We start from the raw sequence: 23,789 nt of genomic DNA, 5'->3' as shown, positions 1-23,789 counted from the left end.
TGCAGACCGTGCACTGTACACATGGGGGGCTCCGCTATAGCTGCAGACCGTGCACTGTACACATGGGGGGCTCCGCTATAGCTGCAGACCGTGCACTGTACACATGGGGGGCTCCGCTATAGCTGCAGACCGTGCACTGTACACATGGGGGGCTCCGCTATAGCTGCAGACCGTGCACTGTACACATGGGGGGCTCCGCTATAGCTGCAGACCGTGCACTGTACACATGGGGGGCTCCGCTGCCTCTAGTCATCATTATCCTTCGGACTCCCATTTATCAGATTCAAAAATAAAACGTTCAGATATTTTTTTTGTATTGCGGACAAAGAAAGCCTGAAACATCCCGCACTGTGGGCACAATGCCCTGCTGGACAGCACCAGTACTTGGTGCCAGCCGCGGAGCCTCAACATCTCTCCTGTGCTCCCTGTAGCATCTGACTGAGCCCAGCATCCCGTCACCAGGGTTTATATAGAATCGGCCACCAATCAGCCTGCAGGGAGTCGCCTCCTATTGGCTGCCCTTTATCAACAAATGGCTAATTAGCATAGCCTGCCGGCGTGTGATTGGGCGAGCACGCTGCCTCTCCGGGGCGGAGCCCTCCCTTCTGGCCATGGCTCGCAGTCCGCGGCTGGTAGCCGGCAGTAGAGCGCAGGAGCTGCGGGCGGGGTGCGGAGATACCTGGTGCCGCTCTATGGGGCTGCTGGGAGCCAAGCTGGATGCCGCAGCGGTACCGCGGGCGGGGGATGCGCTGCCTCTGGATTGTGCTGGGCGCGGAGGGCAGGATGCCGCTGAGGGAGGAGTGAGCCGCCTGCCTGCTGGGGCTGCTGAATGATGTCCCCATGGATGCCAGCCCCGCGTCCCACCTGAGAAGACGCCTCCTGCTGCCGGTGTGCACCATGCTCTTCCTCTGCCTCTACATGTTCTACTCCTGCGCCGGCTCCTGCGCCTCCTTCCCGAGCTCCAGCGCCGCGGCGCCCCCCGGGGTCCTGTCCCAGCTGCTGCTCCGACCCCCGGCTGTGGCGGCGGAGGACGGGCCGGGCTCCATCAGCAGCTTCTACAACGGCTCCGGGAGCAAGAAGCTGCCCCAGGCCATCATCATCGGGGTGAAGAAAGGGGGCACCCGGGCCCTGCTGGAGTTCCTGAGGGTCCACCCTGACATCAGGGCTGTGGGGGCTGAGCCCCACTTCTTCGATAGGAACTATGACAAGGGACTGGACTGGTACAGGTGAGACCCCCACACACCCACACACCCATATATATATATACTAATTATACCCCGTGTTCCTAGAGATCTTGGAGCATTTCACCTTCTAAAAAAATAATAAAAAAATTCCTATTGGGAAAATAAGGCAAATCAATTAATGAACCTCCGCAGCCTGGACCCCGGCGTTACAGGGGGGTATCATGTACGACCCTAAGGCTACGTTCACACAATGAGTTTTTAATTTTGCAGATTTTCTACACCCATTAAATAAAAAAAGAATGGCGAGAGAAGCCTTCTTCTTCCTCTTGGACCCCCTTCTTCAGGATGCGGGCAGAGGGTCCGCTTTGTACTTTCTCACTGAGCCGCACAGCCCAATTATTCTTGATTTGGGGGTTTACATGCTTTTTTTAGTGCCTGAAGCTTGTCCACAAAAAATCACCAAGTGCCTCCATTATTCTGGAGATGAAACGCGTCGGATATTGGGTACCTGGATGTAAAACCGGGGCTGCTCTCGTCATTATCGGGGGCAAAGGATGGATTCTGAGAGGGAGGTTTTGTAGGGTCCGAAATTGGGCAACAATAACTATTGATTTTTCTCTCCTCCGCCTTATATATGTAGAGCGGGCGTTACATACTGAGCCCCACGTTATAGATGTAGAGTGGCCCTTATATACTGAGCCCCACGTTATAGATGTAGAGTGGCCCTTATATACTGAGCCCCACGTTATAGCTGTAGAGTGGCCCTTATATACTGAGCCCCATGTTATAGATGTAGAGTGTCCCTTATATACTGAGCCCCATGTTATAGATGTAGAGTGGCCCTTATATACTGAGCCCCACGTTATAGATGTAGAGTGGCCCTTATATACTGAGCCCCACGTTATACATGTAGAGTGGCCCTTATATACTGAGCCCCACGTTATACATGTAGAGTGGCCCTTATATACTGAGCCCCACGTTATAGATGTAGAGTGGCCCTTATATACTGAGCCCCACGTTATAGCTGTAGAGTGGCCCTTATATACTGAGCCCCACGTTATAGATGTAGAGTGGCCCTTATATACTGAGCCCCACGTTATAGATGTAGAGTGGCCCTTATATACTGAGACCCACGTTATAGATGTAGAGTGGCCCTTATATACTGAGCCCCACATTATACATGTAGAGTGGCCCTTATATACTGAGCCCCACGTTATAGATGTAGAGTGGCCCTTATATACTGAGACCCACGTTATAGATGTAGAGTGGCCCTTATATACTGAGCCCCACCTTATATATGTAGAGTGGCCCTTATATACTGAGCCCCACGTTATAGCTGTAGAGTGGCCCTTATATACTGAGCCCCACGTTATACATGAAGAGTGGCCCTTATATACTGAGCCCCACGTTATACATGTAGAGTGGCCCTTATATACTGAGCCCCACATCTGAGGTTACAGAGCAGCCGCGGAACTGAATTTCTGCAAGTTACAAACAGAAAAAATGAAGAAAAAAATCAGCTTTGTATTTTATTTTATTTTTTTTTATTGAAAAATAGAATATTTTAGTAATGTGTCTTTTATCGCTGTTTTTATAGTAAGTTCTTGCTGTTTTGGTCGGACTTGTGTTATTCGGTGGAGCAAGGTTTGGCCGTCCTTGCTGTCCCTCTCTTGGGTTCACCTGTCTGAACAGCGCATTTACGGCTCCTGCGCTCAACTGTTTGATGTGCAGAGTTGTAGTGATCCCTGTTGAGGACTAGAGAGTATTGCAGGTCCCTGTCGGACAGATATTCTCAGGATGCCCAACCTTTTATTACTTGTTACATAACCCCAGTCACATTATTTATTCTAGCCAAGTAAATGCGGCTCCCTGGAAAAAAAAAAAAGAATATTGTAAAAAAGAAAATGAAGAAAAATCTTTAAAAAATGTCTATTTTTTTCTATATTTTTAAATATATTTTTATATTTTTAGATTGATGTATTTTACATTCATTTTTATACATTGTATATTTATTTTTATATAGATATATATATATATTATATTGTTTGTTTATATACAGATTATATTTATCATTTTTTTTTCTTTATTCCTGATAGTTTGCTTATCTTCCTTTTTTGATCTCTTTTAATGTTTTCTCGTTTGAAGCTTTTGTTTTTCATACCAACACAAGGTTTTTTTCACCAGCCATCCCCCCTAATAATGAGCCCTCACGATGTGCCAACATCCTAATATTCCCACAACATCCGCTTTTGAACTTCTCCTCCTGACAGAGATCACGTTGATACGTTCAAGTATCATCTCCAATATGTAAAGTAGGACATCAATATTTATCTGTTTCTTTATTATGATCTTCCTGTAAGGTTTTTTTTGGGTTTTTTTTCACTACCAGTTTCTCTTCTTTAATCTGCCTTCAAAAGAAGAAGAGGGGAAAAAAAAAAGATACAGACTTGTTACGACACGGATGTGAACATTCATTACCACACACAAAAAAATGCCTTGGGAAGGTTCTTTGTCATAATAATGTTTTTGTTCTGCCCTTTGCACTCAATCTTTGTACTCACTCATTGAAAAACTTTTTTTTTTTTTTTTTTTGCCCACTCCCTTTATGGGAAGAAAAAAGGCAATATGAAACTCTAAACCCTTTCATGTAAATAACAAAACACATTTTCTGCTGGGACGGAAGGATCTTAAGGAGTTGAAAATTGACATAAAATAAATATCTTAGTTCGTCTTTGTTGCTTTAAGAGGCTACGGAGTTCTGCCCCATAAAGAGAATCCAAAAGTATTATATAGAAATAATCTATAATTCTCTGCATTCAGTGGTGGGATGTACAGACGTTCAGTGCAGAACAAGCCGAAATGTCTCCACATATTACTACCAAGTAGTGGAGGCTAAAGAAAGGGGGGGGAAAGGTATAAAAGAAAGATTTGCACCTCTTCTGTATTTCGGCCACATGTATCCTTGGGCTGAAATCATACATTGAGGTTTTTGGTGCAAGGGGCGAACGGTCTATTCTTTACTTTTGTCTCTCTTCGTATCAACACTTTGCTATAAAAAAAACGAATATATTAACAGCAAAAACATGTATAAAGATGTTAAAGTTTTGTGGGTTGTTTTTTTTTTTTTTTTTCCTTTTTTTTTTTTTAAACATTGTCTTTTAGAAGCCTGCACAACCTTGTTTAGATGGGTAGTGTGTCCGAAAGAAAGGCTCTAGTCTTTGGTACTGTGGATGAGTTACTATTTAATTAACTGAAACTTTAGATTGATCTAATTTGTATTGATGATGATTTGGTTTTATATATATATATATATATATATATATATATATATATATATATATATATATATATATATATATAGTAATATGTATGTATATGTATATATATATATATATAATGTAATATGTATGTATATGTTCTGCCCGGATTGTTGCACTTTTACCACTGCGAGCTCGGTGAGGCCCATGCTTATGAATGGCGGTCTTGATAAATCACACAAGGAATCCAGCATTTTAACCTCTGTGCTGCCAACGGCGGCCGAACAGTCATCCGTAACATAAAGGAACTGTGTAACAAGCTGTATAATCTCCAGACTCAGGTGACAGGGGCTGACAGCTGCTCGTCCTCCTATCACGGCACAGCAGGGAGGTCATTAATGACGATCCTGTTATAGGTGTTTCACGCGGATCCATATGGATGGGGGAGATGTACTGGAAGCAGGCTCTCTTCTGCAGTAGATGCAGTTTCTTCCACAAAGGAATCCGTGCTGGTTATAGACACACCACTATTTTGAAAAATGACATTTATGCTTCTGTGGGGGTAAAATCCTAACAAAAGTGTCATGTTCGATAGCAGGAGAGAACAGACCATGCACTACGAAGGCTGAGTGGCTTTTCGACAGATATGGAACTCCATGTCTACAATTCCAAAAAGTGTTGATGTCGAAATTGTGTTTTTCTGGTTTCCTAGGTCTCTTATTATCGGTTATATAAGATCCGGTTGGGCACTGGGAAATATGGATAATGAGTAACATTGATTCCATCAAATGTTTTGTGAACAGAAAGGAACGTCATGTTCCCTTTATGGTATAGTGTAAAGAGCTTAAAAGGTCGTGGTGAGATACCACCCAGAAAAGTTCAAGAACTTCCATTAATGTGCAAATGATTTCATATTGACTCTTTTGATGGTGGTAAATTCTGGTATAAAGTTACCAAAAGTTGTCCCCTCTCGATACTAAGAAAACTTTCGTAAAGTATTGTATGTGCAGCGTTAAACCGTTAACTCAGATCTTAGGTTACGGTAATACTATAAGTTTTGTGTGGCTACCAATCCTGAGCAGATAAAATATTTTATGATAAAAGTCCTTAGAGCCAGAGTTGTATCGGCCTCTACATGGGGCAATCTGCCTCCCCATTATTGTCCCCTTTGGCCCATTGCTCCGTCTTGTAGGTTTAACTTAAGACGAAGACCAAGTTGAAGCAAATCTGTAACCATAAATTTATCAAATTTTCATAGGTCGGAATCAATTACTTGTACATGTGTTAGATGTACACTAAAGCCAAGATGATTATTAAGAATGGCCAATCCTTCCAAAAAAAAGTTCACGTGTCTTTGGAGACTCAAGGAAAAAGTGATCCAATGGTAGAAAAATTTCTAAAACAAGCTTAAAAAATGTTCTTGGCCCACATTTACTGGCAGAAGTAAAAGAACTAGAATTTAACAAAGGTATGAGAACGTCATCTGTGGAGAAGGCAAATGTCCCATCGGACAGTGAAGAAGAGAACTGTTAATGATAGGGGGTTGAAATTCTTGAGCAATGTGGTTATAATTTGTAATATTTGGGGTATTACTGCCTCATATTGGGGATAGTGGCCAGAATATCAGAGGATTCTAAACCTACCCGGATGACATGTTTAATCTTAAAAGGGGTTGTCCAAAAATTGTGATAGCTGGGGCACATTAAAAAAAAAAAATCCATTGTGCTGTGAAATCCCTTCATGGGCAGTCTTTTCTATTTTGCTGCTGCAATCACGTGCCATAAATCCACATGACTGCTGCAGCCTTTCACCGACTTCATCTGCAATGCCTGTATGTAGGGTATGAGGCTAATGATTGGCTGTATATCACATCAGTAAAGTTAACAAGAACTGGTGGGATCTATTCAGTATGTTGAGATCTACCTTTTTTTTTTTTTTTTTTAAATGCTCTTACCCCTTTAAAAAATAAAGTCAGCCCATTTGCCCATTTTATATACTTGTTCATAATGGGATAGGCCATAGATGTTGGAGCCATAAAATCAATAGACCAACAGTTATTACTCCTAGGCTCTGGCATTATCATGCATGTTTGGTTTGACATTATGTAGATGTTCCATCAGAAGTGGAGCTTGGGTGAATGGTTGATCGACACCTCTCGTGCCAACGAGTTTGGACAACTTGGTGATGATATTCCATCAAATTAAGTGAAACCTCTTTTGAGATGATTTTTTGTTTTTGGTCTTCTCAAAGAAGATGGCCAGTATGTATAGAATGTGATGAACTGAAAATCTAACACAGAAGATCTGGTCTAGATAAGGATGTGGTCTTATCAAAGAAGTAATCTTTTGCATAATTGGGAGTTCCTCTGTTGCAAGTGCAGTCTTAATAGTCATCAATTCTGTAGAAACTGGGTTCTTTGTTGAGCCTACAAATGGCTGTCCTTCAGGTTGTGTTTGGGATTGATATATATATATATAATTTATTTTTTTTATTATTTTTTTTTCTCTCCCTACTTTATATTTTTTCGATATGAGGAAACTTCTAACTCCTTAATCTATATCCATTCATTATTCACAATGGAAGAGGCCAGGCTTACGTGAGTTGTCCTGCATTAGGACAAAATGTCTGCCTTCTTCCAAACATCAGCGCCTTGCGGTCTATGAAATTGCAATTCTGCTCTAATTAAGAATTTATTACCTTGTAGATGGTGTTGGAAGAAGGCAGCCATGGTTTTCTAATGATGGGCAGCTCATTTAAGTCACCGATAAAGGTTGTCAGTTACTAAGACATTTAATACAAAGTCATTTGAGACATATAATTCCATCTCTTTATGCAACAGGTTACTTTATAAATCTGTAAAACAAATTGTGGCCAAAGAGTAGGAGATCTCAACCTCCAGTTATAGCTGCAGAAAGAAGAAAAATATTCTATTTGTTTTTTTTTTCAGTCTTTAATTTTCTAATTTATTCTGGTTTATATTGGCCTCAAAATGTATCCAGAACGCTTTCATTAACCAGACTGATGCTCATCACACTCTGCCAATTGCATCTGTAACCAACCAAATCATTTCAGCCTTGAGTTACTATTTTCTTTACTATACAAAAGTTAAATTATTTTTTTTCCTATTTCCCTTTTTAACATTTATTTTGGATGGAACTTTTTCCTAGAGTGCCAAAAAAAAAAAATTCTTGATTCTCATTAAACAAATGACCGTGAGGTTTACCAAAAAAATAAAAAAGCCACATTTTCTTCAATTTAAATAAATTCCACATTTCAGCTATTCTTTAGGGTTTGTTTAGATTTTTCCAAAAACTTTTACAGTTCTTTATTTTTCGCCTTTTCCCGGTTTACCTAGAAAAATCAACATTGTCTTAAAATAATAGAAAAGACTCTTTAGTAGAAAGGGAAATACTAAATCCATGAGGATTTTATGCTCAATTTTTCATTGTCAACTTGCCAAAATGATTATTTTTACATCCTGGTAGTACTAGCGCGTTCCATGTATAAAGAATGACAGATTGCTCTTCTCAGAATATATTCGACTAGGTTTGTGACAGCGTGCATTGCAGTTAATTATATATTTTCTATATTTTGTCCTGTTTGGGACATAAAATTTGTCCAGAATTTATTCTTTTTTTTTTTTTTTTTTTTAATTCCTATCTCGGCCAAAAAACAAAAGTGTATATATTGTAGGATCTATGCATTTCAGAGGAAAGTTTCTCCTGTGTCTCCTAAGTCATAGGAGGTGTCAAAAAAGTTTAAACAAATTTAACTAACAAGTAATGACAACTTTTTCTGATGTTTAACACGATTGACCCAAGTTACAAAATGGATATGTAATCTTTTTAATTTCCCTCGCCCCCTCCATCAACGTTTTGCTTCTAATATCTCTAAGGTTTCCACTTGAAATTCTGAAGTTTAACATGACAAGAAGAAAAGCAATATACACTATTTGAACTGCAAAAAAAGTTTTAATACTTTATTCATAAAATATATATATATATATATATATATATATATATATATATATATATATATATATATATATATATATATATATATCTATCTCACAAATTTCAGTATTTTCTCTTTTCTAGACATGTATTTTAGTTGTCTTCCTTGAACCAGGGAAATCCTCTAGATCACATTACCCTACTAATTTAACAATTGAGATCCATTATCCATGACCTCATAGGCAGTGACGGCTTTGCTTACACTAAGACTCCTCGGTTAAACAGTGGCTTTAAAAAATATGAAAGTATTTCTTTTCCCCCTTTAAATGCTTAAGAAGACAGCTAAATTAAAACAAATGTCAAACTGTCAGTCGGCCGCCACTTTAATTGCCAGTCACTTGTTTGCCTTTCAAATAATCTAATCTGATAATCTCCAGAGAATAGAACTTTTTTTTTTAGGTCATAACACTAACATATTCTAGTTTCTTGGGTAGAAGGAACAATTTGGAAGACGTCATGGACATTTCCAAATAAAACAGTTTAAAAAAAGTTTCTAAACTGTTAAACTGGTTCTTGTAATTTTTTTTTCTTAACATAAAAACAACCTTTCCATATGTAAAATAATTAACTTCCTAAACACTGGACACCAAAAAGGAGATTATTTTTATTTTTTTGAGGTGGTTGGAGTTTGATAACAAACATAAGCTTGGTCCACACAGGAGGCTGAGCTTTCCGCACAGATGGCATCTATAATCCATGTTTCATAGGATAGTGCGGAGGGAGTTCGGAAGGGGGGCATCCAAGGAAGGCCTTTTGCCCCATTGAGTATTATATAAAAAGAGGGAGCATATTGTCTGTCCAGCTCAGATTACTGGACACTGCCTTCCTCATCCCCTCACCTGTTGTGTCGTTGAACTGTCCATAAAGCCTGGAACATTTTGTGAGTGGTTCTCGGAAGGTGGCTTTGATATTTCAACGCTTGTGACCAAGATTCCCACATTGGGATCAGGCGAAGATCACGCCTGTCGTAAAAATGTTTCATTCATTCAGTCATCGAATAATGTCCTAACTGGGGAGGCCAGTCATGGCTTGGAAACATTTGCTGTGCGCGTCAGTCTCACCATGGGGTCTTCATATTGACACCCAATCCTTGGCCTCTACTACTTTTATACTTATACATCATTACATACGCTTCTATATATTATTATTTTTTTTCTGGGGTGCTGCTGCTTTTGTCAGAGCTTATCCCAAAATGAAGGACTATAGGTTTGCTTCGGTCATGTGATCTTAATATTGGTTTCCTCATAACATCCATTACAACTCCCACGAGGGCTGTCCTCCTAGCTTTCCTATACTTCTGAATGTATTTTTCCTCCATCCTTCGTTCCGGTATCCATACATTTAGTTGTCACTTATGGGATATCTTGGCAACACTCAGTGTGGAAGCTGTAATGGCAGCCGGGTGGGTTGTCACCAACCAGTCCTACAAGGAGTTATTCTGTCTTAGATGGAACTTTGGTTTTTTGTACAACCTATCCACACATTTGCTATCATTAGGCTTGCACTGCCTGGGTTATAGCTAATACATCATCGGATGTTGGCTACGGTTTAGGTTGGCGTCTATACAGCTTAATCGTAGAAACCCGACTGCGTTAGCCAGTGACACAGTGGAGGTTAATGGAAATGGTGACCTGTATGCGTCTATATTTTCCTTACAGCGACCACTGTTGGTCCAACTTCACCTCCTGAGCCAAGCGAATCTTAAACAAATTACAGGTCCTATTATTTCAGACCTACTAATTAAAGGGTTGTGCCTGGTACCCGATGCAGGAGCGGATAACAATCTGTACTGTGATTAGAGGGCAAAGGCTACACCAGAGGACATAATTACATGGACTTTGAAGGATTACTCCAAAAGGTGTATAGTGGCATTATCCTAATGGAGTACAGATCACTTCGCAGTGCAAACCAAATGGCTTCAGGCCATTACTACTGATATTTTCAGCATTCGGTCACTCTTTTGAATTTTAAGAATTCTCCATTGATGGTGTGGGGTGTTATAAGAAGGAAGAAACAGATACAGGGGCATATGTTGAGGATCAAGTCCATATTACAGATTAGAAAGTTACAAGTATAAAAACCATTCTACTGATAATTTGTAAAGTGGTTCACGATGTATCGGTTAAGGTGAGTTGGGGAGAATTGATTCCACGAGTCTTCACAAATATACCTTGATAGGTTCATGGATTTATGTTCTCATCACCTGAACTGGTGGTCTATATCCTAAAATTTAAAAATTTGCATTGATATCATAGCCATCGGAATAGTTAAAATAGGTACCGAAATAGAAACTAAAGCTTAGAGTTGCAAAAATTGAAAGGAACGGATTAAAATGAACGGATGGCACTCATCGTTTAAAAAAAACTTCTTTATTCCAATACTTTAAAACATCGGCTTAGAGTTGTCATCCATGATTTGGTTAAAGTAGTAATTAGTGATGAGAACATGCTTGTGGAAGGTGTTTTCAGAGCATGCTCGGGTGCTAACCGAGTGTCTTCGGTGTGCTTGTAGAATGCTCGAGTCTTCGCGGTTGCATATCTCGCAGCTGTTAGACAGCCTCAACACATGGGGGATTGCCTGTTTGTTAAGCAATCCCCGCACGTTTTTCGGCTAGCGAAACATGCAACCGCATGGACTCTAACATAATATTCGAGCACGCCAAAGTCACTGTTAGCACTCGAGTGTGCACTGAGAACACCTTATCCGAGCACGTTCACTCATCACTAGTAGTAATCTGTTACATTCTGGAAAAAAAACTCTGACCGGATGAGCATTCCTTTGCTAATAATATAACTTAAGTGCTTCCTCCCTCTTTCAAAAACACACTTGTAGTTTATAGTCCTGGGAAAAGTTGGAAAACTTTTTTTTTTTTTTCCCAATTTTTTTTTTTTTTTTTTTTTTTTTTTTTTTAGGGCCACGTTGAATACTTTTACAGTATGTATGCATCCCCTTGTGTCCATAAAACAGCTGGTTAGCAATGATTTAACATGTTTGCGTAGCCAATTCCATATCAGATGCTCGGTTTTGTCATACATCGGGATGGGATTTACAAATTCTCTTTTCACCCAGTCATGACCATACAATCCAGCAATGATGTCTACTTGCCAAATTGGAAAAATACCGTGAACTAAAGAGAGTGCGCTCCCTAACGGCCATCCTAGAGCTTGCGTGCAGTGACTTGCTGACGCGTACACACACAAAATAAAAATAAACAAAATAATTAGCTAAACTGCCTGTAATTCAGGGACGCTCTACCCCAATCCAAACAAAATCAGAGGGGAATTGCTTGACAAGTCTGTATTTTGTGTGTCTGAAGCTTGTTCTCTAAGAAATCGGGAAGCGCGCACACACAGCCTCTTATTATATGCCAGACTTGTAATTAGCCAGACTTGTTACCCATGGAGCCTGGCATCAGCCCCCTTCCCTGTAACTAAAAAACATGCATGAGCATTTCAGGACACAGGGTGATTGTTGCCCAAGTTTCTTGTACTCCAAACTTTTTATTTGGATGTTACATTTTTGGAGTGTTGACATTTGCATACATGTAGATCATACACGTTCTTGTTCTCTCATGTGTCTGTCGTTTTTACTTGATTAGGGACTAATCACTAGTGTTTGTTTCTTTTGGGCTTTTAAGTCTCCTTCAGTGTTCTTGGCAAGGCCCCTTTCACACATCAGTTTTTTGCTATCAGTCATAATCCGTCGAATTTTGAAAAAAAAACGATCCTGCGACTGATGCCACCGGATCCGTTTTTTTTCTCATAGACTTGTATTTGCGACAGATGGCCTCACGTTTCATCGGTCGTTTGCCAGATCCGTCAAATTGTTTGTCCGGCAGCTGGAGACAATGAACGAAGTAGCATTTTGTGTACGTCGAAAAAACAGACAGCGACGGATCCGTCGCTGTCCGTCGCTTACTCGAATGGAATCCTATGGGCGCCGGATCTATCAAATAACGGAATCTGGCGACTGATTCTGTTTTTTTTTTTTAACAGAGCATGCTCCGATTTAGCCAGATCCGCTAGTCGGATCCGTCGAAAAAACGAATCCGTCTCATCAGTCTTTCACAATCTGTGACGAATCCGTTGAGCCAACGGATTGTGACTGATGGCAAAAAACTGATGTGTGAAAGGGGCCTAATCTATCACTATAGTTCTTTTTTGTTTGTTTGTTTTCCATCCTCTAAGCGCAAAAGTTTCTACTGTAGCGTGAAGAACTTGACTATAATGTGAGGTTTATTAACTGATGCGGTTATCCGCATCAGTGATTAAGAAAAAGCTTATTCCATATAAAAGGAGGGATTAATGGACTTTCCCAATTTGAAATTTTTCATTTTTGACCAATAGTTATCTGATTTGTATCTTCTGAAAAGACAAAATTCATATCCCAAAAATTACTGAAAGCAGGATAACTGAACCCAATGGGTGACCCAAGTTTTTCTTTAGTGACATGTGGTATATGTAACTCCCTGTCGGGGTGGTTCCCGAGTAGGGGTCCAATCCTTAATGCAATAGTATGAAAGGCTCGGCACTCGTCGGTTTGAAGGTTAAGAAGCCAAAAATGTTTTTCTTTCTACCACCCAGACCTTCATCAGGAAGGTTGCTACTACCACTAGTGTATCCTTCTCTTCTGCAATCCACAACCTTTTTGATGAAGGTCTGGATGGTAGACTGAAACTTCATTGTTGGATTATGTTGCACTATTTTGGATTGCACCAAATCAATTCTTAATATGCCGTGTCTTATACTAGCCCAATTTTTCTTTACACCTGTTTGTAAATAGTCTTGTAGTCAGCCCATCTGTGTGGTGATGAGCAGGTGGGACATCTCAGACCACCCATTTTTGCAATATTTCGATCACATGATTTCGGAATGTTGGGTATTACAATGACTTCATTTCCAGGAGATTTTATGAGTGTGATGAATGTGCAATCAATTTTCTCTAATGGTTTAACATTTGTTTCTAATTGGGCGGTTATTGTTCTGACCGCTCATTATGGTTTGATGCCAGTCGCTCTACATGAAGGTGGGGGGGATAGTGCTCCGATCCTACTTCATTCGGAAGAGCAGAAATCCTTTTCTCCAGGAAACTAAAGGATGCATTTGTCAGCATACAGTGTTCGCAGAGAACTGAAATGAACAGTGGGGGGTGACTGCATGGTTTGGGATTACCCAATCCCGTTCTGGCTTCTTGGAAGGACACAATGGATCAAGGAGCCATCAGATGGGGGTGTAGAGGCGAGTGACTGCCATAGTAAAAAGGAAAAGAATAGAAGGCCGAATGGTTTTCAATGAAAGTAGCAGAGGTTAATTGTGTATGGGAGTAAGCAGCGTAGAAAACTGAAGGCCGCCCCCTGACAGTCTGGATAAGTAGTAGAGGTGAATGGGGAGGTGGGGAACGATTGGTTACACCCTGTGTGAATACAACTAGCAACAGTTGAAAAAACATATCTGTGGGGGACAGGAATCTCCTGTTGCCCTACAGAATAAAACATGCTTCGTGCCCACAGGATCTGACATGTCTGCCTTTTAAGTCTTCTAAAAGCCTCCGTATAGATGGACAGTTGGGCTTTATTGTTCAGTGCTGCTCACACTGTTTTCCTCAAGGATTGCACATTTCTGTAAAAAGCCAAGAACTGACCCATATATATTGGTGAAGAGAAGCTAGCAAATTACAATTTACCCATACAGAATGGCGAGTCGTTAAATACTTGACCGCTCTGCTAGACGCTTGCTAATGCAGCCTTAAAGAACCTCCAAATTATGGTGGCTTGTGAGCGCATTCTAACTTCTTGTCTAATCAAACCTAAGGATTTGCCTTCTTGCAACATCTAGAAGCAACTGTGGTCCTGTTTTACAACATTTCACTGTAAAATCAAAATATGCTCATAGATCGGCCCATTGAAAAATCTAATATTCGTCATTAAACATCCAAGGCTTGGACTGCTCTATATGTATGTTCCTACGTGGCTTATCCACTGCAAATCGGTGGTGAATCGGCAGCAAAATCCGCTAACAAGGGGAGTTCAGTCCATTATACTGAAAATCGTAGAAATACGCAACAGGAATTGGTCAAATCAGCACTGTAGGTAAATTTTCAATGTGAAAATAAAAATCCACAGCATATCGATGTGTGAAATCTCATCCACATACCCGGTATTCAAATTTTCTACAGATTTTTTTTCCTTAGAAAACCATACTGATCATACGGATAATACATTGCATAATGATCAAAAAGTGCTTACAGATATACAATAATTAAAAAAACAAAACTTTATTTCAATTAAAATAAATCACACAAACAAGAAAAATAATATTACCATAAAAAGGTGCCTCAAACCACTGAATACAGAGGACAGCATAGAGCAGTATATTTATATATTTATATTTATATACACAGGTACATATCTATGCACAACTAAATGTATCCTGTCCACAGTCTGACAGGTTTCCCGATTGGGCTGATATGTGGTCACAGTATATGGAAAGGTTCACATATGAGGAATACAATCAAAGAACAAGTTCTTAAGCAGGGAAAAAAAACCTTAATATCAACCTAAAAGTCACACATACAGTATATGAAATGCAGCATGTGCAAATGAGGGTCCTCATTGGAGCCACTCACATAGAAAATATACCCTTGTAGCCAAACAAATGTAAAAGTACCATATAGTGCTAAAGTGCATGTGCATAATTGCAATGGTTAAGCTGACAAGGACAACATATCAACAATAAAGCACAGTGCTAGCAGATATTAAAACTGAGACTTCATATTGTGATGCTCACAGTAAATGCATAGCAAACTGTGCCGTGCACATATTGCCTGGATTTCCAGTGCTCGGAAGAAGCATGAGCGAAACGTGCGTTGGGGTGAGGAGAAACTGCGTTCCACTTGACATTTATTTTTGGAGCACTGCAAATCCAGATATGTGCACAGCACAGTTTATGTATTTGAGGAAAATAGACTTGGGTAGTATGTTTAAGATTTTTTTTTTTTTCCTGGCACAAATCTGGATGGAAAATACATAACATTTCCATCTTGTGTAGACAAAACCCAAATCTACCCTTGCGTATCCAGCAATCTAGCTTGATCACATTGGTCTTCGTTTCAGCAGCGCAGTCCTAACCATGCCATGCAACCATATATTTACTGCCGTGATCTGTCAATGTCGGCAGAATTGTAGTCCCGAATGGGGTCACTTTGGGGTCACATGATAGGATATAGGGTCACATGACCATCTGACCAAAGGTAGGAACATGCAAAAATCAATAGGTGATTGGGAAGTAAAAAAAAGTTGAATGGTTGACAAGTGTGATTTCATATCTGCCTCTCTGAAAATGTCAATACATTGTTGGCTTCGGAGAAAGGTGATTCACACTTTGCTTTGTCCTTTATTATTGTCTATGGCTTTGTTATCTTGGCGCAGGGAAGGGCTGATAGTGTTTTTGTCTTTGCTATATCGCCTACTTTTGGTTATCAAGTGTCAGGCACATTATGATTGAGCAGGCTCTCTCGGTGAATTAGTGAGGTAATACAAACACAGCGGGACATCTGGGGTAATTAGTCTGATGGATGATGAGAAGATCTTCAAGGGCTTGCACATAATTCTTTTTTTTTTTTTTTTTTTTTTTCTATTGTCTTCCTTGGTTAGATTTTCCATTATGCTAAAACTCCTGATGACATAATGGTAAAGGGTGTTCCATATTGAAACCTATTGTAAGAATGTCTTGTATGTAGCTCCACGTTTTGTTTTTCCTTTTTGGCAATTTTATGAATATTATATATTGTAGTTAGTTACTACTTAAATTTATACTTCAAATGATTGAAAACGCAGCAGCGGCACAACGGACACCAGCAAAGGTCTACAGACCCAATCACCTAATAAGTTTGTCTGGATTGACTACAGTGTCCTTGTACTATTAAGGCCTTCATACAAATTAGACCTCCTGTAAATGGGTTCAGACGACAATCTAGTGTGTGTGGGACCCCCGTGTGATGATTGTTGGAGGAGATAAGCTGCTAGAGGACTCTGACAACGGCTCTCTAATAGAAAACACAGGAGCGCTTGGCTTAGCAAGCCCTCCTGTGTACTGGAGAGTTGGGATAAATATCTGTTGGCCGAATGATGGTTTGGCCAATCGTTGGCTGGCAGCTAAAGTGCTTTATTACTATGAAAACCCCTGATGGTGCCTCTGACAGATATAAAAAAAAAAAAAAAAGCCCACTAGTAATTTTTCTTGCTGAATAGCCCCCCAAATTTTGTTCATAATGCTCTCAGATTCTGCTCATAGTGTCTCATGGAGGTTGACATCCAGATGGGCATCTGTTGACATTTAATTTCTTGAGACATACATTCCAAGGACTTGGTTGGTTGAGGCACTAGGTCAACTCCTACCCCATTTTGCTTCTCCTTTAATGCAACGTTGGCCAATGTCTTGATCATTAAGACAATTGTAACTGAACGTATACTTGCTGATTAAAGAATGTTAAAGCATCCCTGATCATAATTTTTTATTATGTATATGGGGCACTCGACAACTGGTAGTTGTAAAAGGATGGTGATCTGGCGTGTCTGAATTTTTTTATTTTTTTGTGTTGCTGATCGTAATCCACAGACAGATGTTTCGCAACTGCTTTTGTTAGAACAGCCTCGGCACCCCTGCACGATTTCGCTGCCTCCGCATCGTCTTCCTCCCAGAGCCTGCGATCTGCACACAGGTCTCTTGGGAATGTTTTTAGGGCATGTGCTTCCCGCCTCTTAAAGAGGCAGCACACTTTTGAAAATGTTGTCTCTCAGCCATTGGCTGGAGACATGTATTTAAGGCACACTCCATTATAGGGAGCTTCCTTAGTTGCCAGATCCCTGTATGCGTGCTCTCTGAGCCTGAACCTGTTCCTGATTCCGTCCTGCCTATACCAAGTCCTGATCCCGAAGCACCTTGTCTGCACCTATACCGCTACCCTCCCCCATCCATTCTGAACCTGTTCCTTTGATGCTGTTCATCCTGTGTACCTGATGTCTGCTCAGTCTGTTTCTGTTCACCATCCGTGCTGTATCTGTCTTGCAGCTATTCAGTTCCTTGCCGTTTTCTCTCTCCAAGTCCATCCCTGCTTCCCTATACCACTTTGATGGGTCAGTTGCTACGGCTCCAGGGTCTGTCCTGGAGTAGTACCTGGTGTCCACCTGGGTTCAAGTCTAACCACACCATCAGGGGCCCTAGTGAAAAACCAGGTGGTCGCTTAGTTATGCCCATCCAGGCTTTCACTGGACTCTGTGGCACAGTGGTCCCACAACCACATATACGACTGCTTTCTCATAGAGTATACATGCTCTTGCGTATGGGGAATTGGCCGAGACAGCAATAGGACATCCAATCGGCTGACTTGTCAGTGCCATCCTTTGTGTATGGCTGGTTTAAGATTCAGCAAAGAATGACTGAAGAATGTTGCTTATCTCTTAAAGAAATAGAGGTATGCCTAGACAGAAATCTAATTTGCCTAGTCCCGATGTGACCCTAGGTTTTAATACTTATCATGAATACATCAAGCGGATTGTAACTGACACAATGATTTCAGCGCTTTACTCTTCGATGAAATTTAGAATTTTTTTTTTTAACAATTCCATCATGTCATCTCATGAATTCAAGATCAGGCGGTGCAGGTTAATGTCTGCGTTTGCTGGGCCTCCATATAATTTGTTTGCAATCTGCTGAGAGTTTACAGTAATTTGAGGTAATTTAGCAATCTGCTCTGTGGCGCTGACTGCCATTATCCAAAGGAAGCTGGTTAAAAAAAAAAGGATGTAATTGGACAAAGAAATGGCTTATCGAGGAGATTGAAGAACATTTAGGCTGCTGGAGTTGTCATTGTTCAGGTTTTATTACAGCATTGAAATCCTCCATTTTATTTAATGACTCTGGTAATATATAAAGTGGAGCTCTGTGTTTCTGCGGGTCGATGGAGCATTTGAATAAGTTGAAAAATATGATCGAGGTACTGTTTTATAGGTTTCTTTAATCATACTTAATGTGTAAAAATCTGAAAGGTTTCCTTGTTCATTCATATTTGGCTATTTTGCCGTAAATATATGTGCATAGCCATCCATTGAGTACGTCTGACATTTGTCTAATAAAACATGATCGTATCAGTGACACGATGCATGACATTTGTGCAGATTCTTATCCAAAATCTGTGGTCAATCCACATCCTACGCGCAAAAAAAAATCCTCCACTGGGAAAAAGTAGCATGGAATTAGGGAATAAAAAGTGAGCTAATCCTGGTCTTGATCTACCTCGCACCCAGCAGCATATCCTTGGCAAAAAGTCAAGTGTCAGCCTTGAAATACATGTAGTTATACCAATGTGTCGTTGTACCAAGTCCTCCTTTATTGGACAAATTAATTTTTATTGCACATTACATCAAAAAGATGATAAAGTGGAGCATCAAAACCTTTGACCCCGGGAAACCATTGGTAGCCAAAAGATAAGATCATTCACAAGTTGTGCAGCCTACCCCGATTTGAAGTGGTCTTTTCTGTTAAATCCACATTTACCAATATAAGCGCTAAGGCATGCAGCAAATTAAGCCTCATGATTGATGGCAATATCTATTTGATTTTGGGATTATTCCAGGTCAAAAAATGGCTGATCCCCCCCCCCTGATGCATCAAAAGCTAAGAGCCTAATGAAACAACGATAATGTGCATCCAGGTGTATACAATGTCTTTTTTCCCCCCTCTTTCCGATCCTCATATTTAGGAAAGAGGAAACAGCCACAAACCATTTTCCCCCTCCTTGCAGCGGTTAATTAGCAAAGTGGGTCAATCCATCTTGAAGGTACACAAATAACTCAGCCGGGTGTTAGCTCCAGATGCCTAACGAGATGCCATTTGTCAGAGCTGTGGCTTTCAGGTGGCATTAACCCTTCAACTGAATTTTAGGTTGCACCAAGGCGAATAACTCTTCAAAATAAAATTACTATGCTCATAACACACTAGAGAAGCAATTGCGCCCAAGCAGTGTAGATTATAATACTCTGAAGGCACATGTACCGTAAATATAACATCAAGACTTCTAATTGTTTTTTATTTTTGTGATGCTGATGTTTTGTTTTTTTTTATGTAGGGAGTTGATGCCGAGGACGTTGGATGGTCAGATCACCATGGAAAAGACCCCCAGTTACTTTGTGACGAAGGAGGCTCCATCTCGGATCTCTGCCATGTCGAAGGATGCTAAGCTGATTGTGGTGGTGAGGGATCCGGTAACTCGCGTTATATCTGATTACACCCAGACGTTGTCCAAGAGACCAGACATCCCCACATTTGAGAGTTTGACATTCAAAAACAGGACTACGGGTCTTATCGACATCTCGTGGAGTGCCATCCAGATCGGCATCTACGCCAAGCACTTGGAGAACTGGCTCCAGTATTTCCCTATGAGCCAGATCCTCTTTGTGAGCGGAGAGAGGCTGATCACTGATCCTGCCGGAGAACTGGGACGTGTTCAGGATTTCCTGGGACTTAAACGAATCATCACAGACAAACATTTTTATTTTAACAAGACTAAGGGGTTTCCATGCCTAAAAAAGGCAGAGGGGAGCAGCAAACCTCACTGTTTGGGCAAAACCAAGGGCAGGACTCACCCCAACATAGACCCAGAAGTCGTGCAGAGATTGCGCGAGTTCTACCGGCCATTTAATATGAAGTTCTATCAAATGACTGGCCAGGACTTCGGCTGGGACTGAACAAAAAAGACACTCAACCAGTCCTAGACTTATGTGAAGTAAACACATTTCTTTGTGTTTGTATAAATGTACAGAGATCTATTTTATTATAATTTATTTGTAATTCCTAAGCAATTAATTCACTAAGCTGCCTAACCACGCGGTTCCTTGATTGCCCATAGTATTAACATTCCATCACACCATGACTCCCCAGAGACTGAAAATCAATATTGTCTTCTTTTTGCACAGATGATCTGTAGGCAAACTTTATGGTCTCGAAAAAAGGGTTTTTTCCATTTCCATCTTGCATATCCGCTAATGGTGCTCCATATGCAGTCGTGTATCTATATATTGAGAAAACCGAAAGCACAATAATGTTACCTTGTTGTTTGTTTACGGGTATTGAAATCCTTGGGTTCTTGGTTTTCATTACACTTCCTGATACTTGGGCATTGATTGTTACTGTATTCAAGACTTGATAGGGCGGCAGAGCATAGGTCAAAGGGTTTGGTAGTAGAACGAAAAGTGAATTACCTTGTTATTTAGAAGTGCCATATCCAATCTAATCACTTTGTGAAAATTTTAATCAGACTGCCAACTAACTGCAGTAACACAATGGGGTCCACCAAGTTGGCACCATTCATGCAATTTGTGGTATGTTTTCGATGAGTATTCTCTCTAATTCTTCCTACCATTGGGTTGGATTGGGCTTTGACTTTGTATGTTCATAATTTGGTAAATCAAGGACACATCAGATCCCAAAGTATTTTTGCAACAGCATTGCATTGTCAATCATTCTTAGAGAGTCGGTAATCTAGCCATTGAAAGCCTTTACTCCCCATGTCTTCCATTTTCTCTATGCATGATAGATTTAATTTATATATTTTATTTTTTTTCCTATTAATAAGATTTATTTTCCTTACGGTCTAAAACCAACGTATTGGCTTGATAAAACATAACGTAGTAGGACTTGGTTATGATAAAACCCATGTGAGATTTGAGGTCGTCTTTGCACTATTAGACCATGATCACACACAGCATAAACACTATTTTGGAGGGGGTGTAGAAAATCCTCTGCTTCACATTTCAAGCAAAGTGGAGGTGATTTGATGAAAACTGATGCCAACGGTGGTGGTGGTGGGGTTGTGCATTTTTTTTTTCCTATAAACTTTTATGGGTAGCCTGAAAAGACTCATGTAAAAAAAATACATTTATTTTTAGTGAATTAAAAAAAAACTTCATATCTGCACCAAAAATGTAGAAAAATAAAAGCCACAATAATCAGTGCAGATTGCCATTGCATATTTTGTAGCAGACTCCTGTAGAAAGTGTTTTGGCAAGTGGGAACATGGACTAACGATACTGGTAGTTGTTGTATCGCAGTACATCCTGTTAACCTTCTAAAGTATGATCATATAATTACAGGGTGATGGCTTCATCAATCTTTAATTTATTCCCGGCTAGGCAGAATATTCTTTTCTTAAGTGCTGCATTGGACATTGGATCAATTTTGACCAAAAAGGCCATTTTCATCTACTTTCCTGACTGTTGGCCATTGATTGGCTACATCAGTGTTTCTCAAACTTCAATCCTCATGGCCCCCCACAGGGCATGTTTTCAGGATTTCCATAGAATTGCACAGGTCCGAAATCCTGATGTCGTCTTGATACTTCCACCACCTGTGCAATACTAAGGAAATAATGAGAACATGACCTGTTGGGGGCCGTGAGGACTGAAGTTTGTGGAAACGCTGGTCTACATTATTTTTTGTGAAAAGATGACCAGCAACCTGTCAAAATTTGATGCGGTCTGGAAATTGGTTATTACCTGTAGCTTATGGTATGAGTGGATGATATAGGTGGAGTGTTTCTTTCCCCTATCTACTATATTTAGTGATGTGGACTGTAATCTTCAAGATTCCCATACACAAAATACCTGTCTGTTCTAAGTTCGTTCAGCTCTCTTGATTCCCCCATACACAAACGCTCATTAGGCCTTCAGCAATCTGTTACCCAATACTCATAACTGCTTTTCTCGGGCAACAACTAACCCTCCCTACACTCCCCATACACAAACGATCATTCGACCATTGCCCATCTTTCCCATCTACACTTTACACATAATTGCTCTGCATGGCCAACAGCTGTCTCTCTCGACAAATCCATATATACATGACTTCTCCACTTCACTGAGCGATCATGTTTTCTCAATGGGCAGAGGGGAGAAAGCCGCTGCCAGACTCCTCCAAAAAACCTAAAAATCTAGTGTTTGACTTTGAACTGTGTAATCCTTCATAATCTTTTGAGGTAGTACGGCTACTCCATACACAACAAAACATTGGTGGCTTTGGCCCGCTTTCATCTAATGTTTCAAGCTCATGTCCATGCCAAGCTTTAGAGACTAGGCACCTCGCGAAATGTTCATTGTAATGAGAGAAACCCAGTTAAGCCATATTATTTGGCAGCCATATTTCCTATGCTCATTCAACCCAATGATACTTTGGGCTAGGACTACACAGTGACATGTGTGCAACACGTTAGCTGTAAGGATTACTTGTGATCAGATCTCTAAAATAGTCACCCGACAAGATGTAGTTCAAGAATTGCGGTCGCTTTGTAGCCTCCGCCGTAGTGTTACCAGCTGCTTCCCCTCCAATACCTTGCACATGATTACGTTCGGGGTAAGTTGGCTGTTTATATATCATTTTAATTCTTTTGATATGCTAAGAACCCCCACCCAAAAAAAAGTAACCAAGAGTAATTTTTATTTTAACATCTAAAAGTGGTACTTTTTACACTGCTGCTAAGAACAACTATACATTTGAATGGCTATGCAGAAATCTGTAGAAGTATTTAAGAGGAAAAAAAAAAAAGCGTAATACTATGTTATCTTTGCTCTTTCGGATGCAGCCATAACACCGGTTGAACTTTGAGGCCTACTCGATTTGATTGAGTCCTTTGTTGTATTTGCCTTGGTTACCATGGAGCCGAGGTACATAAAGTACTGCTACCCTCCTGCATCCGGAAAGAGGGCTCCGTGGTTAGAATTCGCACATATGACGTAGTGGTTGAGTTTTATTCAGCCGTATCTATTTTATTTGTTTTTAATTCTGTTTTGTTTTTTTCCTCTGTAACCGGTTACTTTAGAAATAGCAAATTTATATAAATATATATATATAAGTAAATATATATTAAAAGGAATACAAAGGACATTGAGAAATGGGGAAAAAAGTACATTGTAAATCAAGTATTTTGTGGTATGTACAATACAAAAAATAATTTTACACAAACGAAAAAATGTTTTTAAGAAAAAATATTGCATTCTGAAAATTCATGCTATGTCTTTGTATGAGCAAATAAAACTATATTTTACCAAGATAAAGAGAACTGTATTATGTGGTGATTTTATACACCTAAGTATATGTGAGGTGTCCTGTTGGAGCCATGTTCTCACAACCCGAACACCTTACTTGGTGTAAATTGCAAAGCAAAATTCAGAATATGGCAAGTTATGTTGCTAAAGGTGGCGTGAACGTGTTTCCAGTGGGGCGAGGGGAGTAAGCTGCTGTCAGATACCCCTGATGAAACCAAAGGAATCAGGCACAGAAATTCAA

General features: G+C 40.2%; 1 protein-coding gene and 1 long non-coding RNA gene across 3 annotated transcripts in view; one reads left to right on the top strand and one right to left on the bottom strand.

Annotated features, from left to right (window-relative positions):
- The first annotated feature begins 582 nt into the window (after window positions 1–582).
- LOC143766131 (heparan sulfate glucosamine 3-O-sulfotransferase 3B1-like) lies at window positions 583–23,556 on the top strand. The gene is made up of 2 exons (XM_077253584.1): window positions 583–1,226; window positions 19,579–23,556. Exons 1-2 carry the CDS (start codon window positions 841–843, stop codon window positions 20,195–20,197), a joined length of 1,005 nt encoding a protein of 334 aa, XP_077109699.1. The 5' UTR covers window positions 583–840; the 3' UTR covers window positions 20,198–23,556.
- Window positions 2,833–23,789, bottom strand: part of LOC143766132 (uncharacterized) — a 61,346-nt gene continuing 40,389 nt past the window's right edge. For both annotated transcript variants that reach the window (XR_013213539.1, XR_013213538.1), the window contains exon 3: window positions 2,833–3,053. This is a non-coding gene — a long non-coding RNA (uncharacterized LOC143766132). The remainder of the gene's footprint in view (window positions 3,054–23,789) is intronic.

Source organism: Ranitomeya variabilis, chromosome 4, assembly GCF_051348905.1.
Source record: "Ranitomeya variabilis isolate aRanVar5 chromosome 4, aRanVar5.hap1, whole genome shotgun sequence".
Lineage (NCBI taxonomy): Eukaryota > Metazoa > Chordata > Amphibia > Anura > Dendrobatidae > Ranitomeya > Ranitomeya variabilis.
Note: the sequence above shows the minus strand (reverse complement) of the source record. Positions and strands in the feature narration are given on the sequence as shown.

Bases quoted from the DNA above. Each gene is read 5' to 3' on its own strand.
- LOC143766131 (XM_077253584.1), top strand. From the start codon at position 841: ATGGATGCCAGCCCCGCGTCCCACCTGAGAAGACGCCTCCTGCTGCCG. The intron at 1,227-19,578 runs GTGAGACCCCCA...TTTTTTATGTAG, and splicing joins AAGGGACTGGACTGGTACAG to GGAGTTGATGCCGAGGACGT.